We start from the raw sequence: 3,809 nt of genomic DNA on the forward strand, positions 1-3,809 counted from the left end.
CTTCCTCCCTCCATTTACCCTTCCTTATTACATTACTACGTATGTTCAAAAATTCAGTTCAAACGGTTCGGCCGTTTCCTCACATTGGACATCCTATGAATACAAACCGGAAATAAAAATACAGTGAAACCTGTCTTTAGCGGAATCGAGCGGGACTGGCAAAAATTTCCGTTAAAGTGAGGTTTCCGCTTAATGGAGATAGACATTTTCTTAAAGGAAAAAAAAATACAATTCAATTTAATGTCCTTTGATTATGGAAGGTAGTTTAGCAACTCATTCATCAAAAATGTTTCACTACATCACACGATTCACCACAAAATTCTTTAAAACTGTCTCATGTGTTTTGCGGATGCATTTCATTCAAAACGTCGCGCGGTATACTCCAGGACACAGAAAAATTTTCTCTTGTATTCTGAAAGTTCTCTGAACCCTTCACTGTTTGTCTTCACGACACATGATAGTGATTATGATTCCTGCTCAATTCCTTTTTTTCCAGAACCTTATTCGGCAGTTTTCTAATTTTTGTTGGTTGTCGGTAGTCGTTACACAAGCGGAACACAAGTACGCCTACAAAGACTGACAGCTGACATGCTCCGTAGGACTAGCCGAAAATTGTGGCGGGTGAATATGACTAGTGGTTAGAAAAGATTAGGGGTGTTCGGAATTGAGATTTCAATTCCGGAATTCGGAATGTCGATAATTCCGGAATTTTTCGGAATTCCGTTTTTCGGAATCTCGGAATTCCGGAATTTTCGGAATCTCGGAATTCCGGAATTTCGAAATTCCGAGATCCCGGAATTCCGAAAATTCCGGAATTCCGATCTTCAGAAATTTCCGATGGAGTTTAAAAATTCCGGAATTCCGACCTTCCGAAATTTAGTATCGTGTTCTGGATTCCGGAATTCCGATCTTCCGAAATTTCAGATCTTGTTTCGAGATTCCGGAATTCCGATCTTCCGAAATTTCGGATAGTGTTCCAAGATTCCGGAATTCCGAACTTCCGATATTTGCGATAAAATTCCGGAATTCCGATTTTCCGAAATCTAATCTATTAGAGGCTTTATATCAGTTAGTATAGATATGTCGGAAATATCAACTGAAAATGTTCGTTGTGTAACAACAGTAGTACCAATATTGTAAAGGCCATTGTTGACTTGAGTGATTTCCAACATTTGAGCTGTTTCGGTCATACTTTAAATATTGGAGTGAACAAAGCCCTTGAGCTACATCCAGTCAATGAAGTTATTAGGTAACTTCGTAAACTTACTTGTTAGACAAATTACGAGTCGCAGCAGCAAAATGAGACGTGCGCTGCAAGAAGAGCAAGATGCATTAGGCCTCCCGCGCAAAGTACTTCCGTCATGCACGCCAACAAGGTGGTGGTCTACTCTTCCTTTGATACAGGTAGCTTTAACAAATCAAGAAGCAATAGCAAAATTTCTGTCCCGAACAAAACATAAAAACCTTATCCTTCAGAACAAAGAAATAGAATTATTAAATATGATCATGACCCTATTATCGCCCTTACAAGTGCTTTGTGACAGTATGTCAGCTGAAACATCGGTTACAGCGTCGGGCATATGGCCATTATATGAACAAATCTTAAAAGATTTTCAAATCGAAGAATCTCAACAGATAGAAGATACATCACAACAAGACGAAGCAAGTAAACAGGAAACACATTTTTCGCTGTATGACTCTTTGACTGAAGAAGAAGATAGTGAACAGATGTTAGAAGCAGCACTCAAAGAAATTGAAAGAAGCATGAAAATGGAAATTTTATCTCCGTTGCAATCCCGATACGAGGAGGATGAAGAAAGCAGAATACTGTTGAAAATGTGTACATTCTTAGATCCCAGGTTTAAAGATCTTTTGGATGAAGATACTGAGATAATAAAAGGTAGAGTACTGAATGAGTTGAGATTTATTCCAGCAGGAAGTCCTAAAAAACATGATCGAGGGAATGTTGGTACTAAAGGATTTGACAGTTACCTAAAACGAAGGAAATTTGGTGACAGGAACGATAAAGAAGACAGTCAAATAGAAGAATTAAACCGATACCTAAATCTTGGGGATGCAGATTTGGAGGAAGAGAAACTTGTTTGGTGGAATAGCCATTCCCACCATCTTCCAAGATTAACAAAATTAGCGAGAAAATATTTGTGTATTCCTGCTACGAGCGTGCCAAGTGAGAGAGTTTTCAACTGTGGTGGCAATGTAGTGACAGATTATAGAGCATCTCTTACCGCTGAGCATGCTGAACAGTTAATATTTCTGTCCATGAACAAAGCTATTGTCCCAAAATAATTTTAAAATGCTATTTAATATAAGCTAAATGTTCTCATTGTTTCACATTATTGACTTAGTATAACAGGGGATTCATAAATCAACACCTGACTTTAAAAGGTGCGATAAATTTAACTCTTTTAGGATTTCCCCTTTCTCAGGTAAATTTTATACTTTATACTTTATTTTATACTTTTACAGCTACTGCTTCCTTACTATTTATCGTAGGATCATGGTTCATACCTCGTTTTCTGTTTTAGGATAAAGCATACTTTCCAACGGTACCACTCGATTGTGCGTATTATACACCGGAAACGGAAAAAGCGGGAGACTTTTCGAAAAAAAGTCGAAATTTTTGCGCCCCTCTGGCCCAAGCCTGGGTTCACGTAGGGATCTGAATTATTATTTTATAAAATACGTTGTTGTGTTCATAATACGTGTGCAAAATTTCAATCTTGTATCTTGAAAACTAAGGTCAGGAGAAATTTTTGAAAGTCTGAAGGTAATCCAATCTTTTCGTGTATATATATACTGTACTTCAAAAATATACTGTTTATTACTACTTGACTAAGAGTCATGGTTCAAACGCCATTTTCTTCAGTATAATGAGCCCTTTCCAAGGTACCACTCACATGTTCGTATCATACACCTGAACCGTAAAATTCGGGAAAAACCCGCATTTTTTTTTTTGGAAAAATCCAGCCAAAACACTTTGCCCCTCGGAACCGGGCCTGCGTTTATGTAGAGATCTGAAGCTTTTTTCTTATGTAGACCCTATATACATAATACGTGTGCAAAAGTTCAATCTTGTATCTTGAAAACAAAGGGCGGAAAAAATTGTTGAAAGTCTGAATTTAGGCCCTATATAGGCCTATATTTACACACACACACACACACACACACACACACACACACACATATACATACATATATATATATATATATATATATATATATATATATATATTGTGCAACAGTCATGGCTCATTTTCTTTGGTATATCGAGCCCTTTCCAACGGTACGATTTACATGTCCGTATCATACACCTGAACCGGAAAAATCGGGGAAAACCGGAAATTTTTCATTAAAAAATCGCCCTCTCGGAACACTTGCTTCCCTCGGCCCCAGGCCCGGTTTCACGTAGGGATCTCAAAAAATATATATATTCAGAAGAAATTTGCAGAGGTACACATAATTCATATGTAAAGTTTCAATCTGATATCTTGAAAAATAAAGACGTGATTTTTTTTAACTTGCCTTAAGAAAAAAGGAAAAACGCCCCTCCGCCCCCACTTGGCGCCGCCAAGTTGATCATCCGGTTCCAAAACGCATCTGGGGTGTTCTTAGGGCCATCATTGACTTGACCAATAAGAAAACGGCTTAAATACTTATTATAGAACCTAAATAAACGGTCAAAGGCGATACTAGGCCATAGTAACAGAAGTCGCTATAAATCTTAAAAGAGTTAAGCTACTGAGAAAGGTATAGTTACTAGTGTCATAACTGTATAGATGTATCTACAT

At 37.6% G+C, this 3,809-nt stretch overlaps 1 protein-coding gene across 1 annotated transcript; it reads left to right on the forward strand.

The window, feature by feature from the left end:
• Window positions 1-1,299: 1,299 nt before the first annotated feature.
• Window positions 1,300-2,307, forward strand: LOC145661447 (E3 SUMO-protein ligase ZBED1-like). Its single transcript, XM_081726756.1, has one exon. It carries the CDS (start codon window positions 1,300-1,302, stop codon window positions 2,305-2,307), a length of 1,008 nt encoding a protein of 335 aa, XP_081582882.1.
• Window positions 2,308-3,809: the final 1,502 nt, after the last annotated feature.

Source organism: Thermobia domestica, chromosome 10, assembly GCF_964235325.1.
Source record: "Thermobia domestica chromosome 10, izTheDome1.hap1.1, whole genome shotgun sequence".
Taxonomy (NCBI): Eukaryota; Metazoa; Arthropoda; class Insecta; order Zygentoma; family Lepismatidae; genus Thermobia; species Thermobia domestica.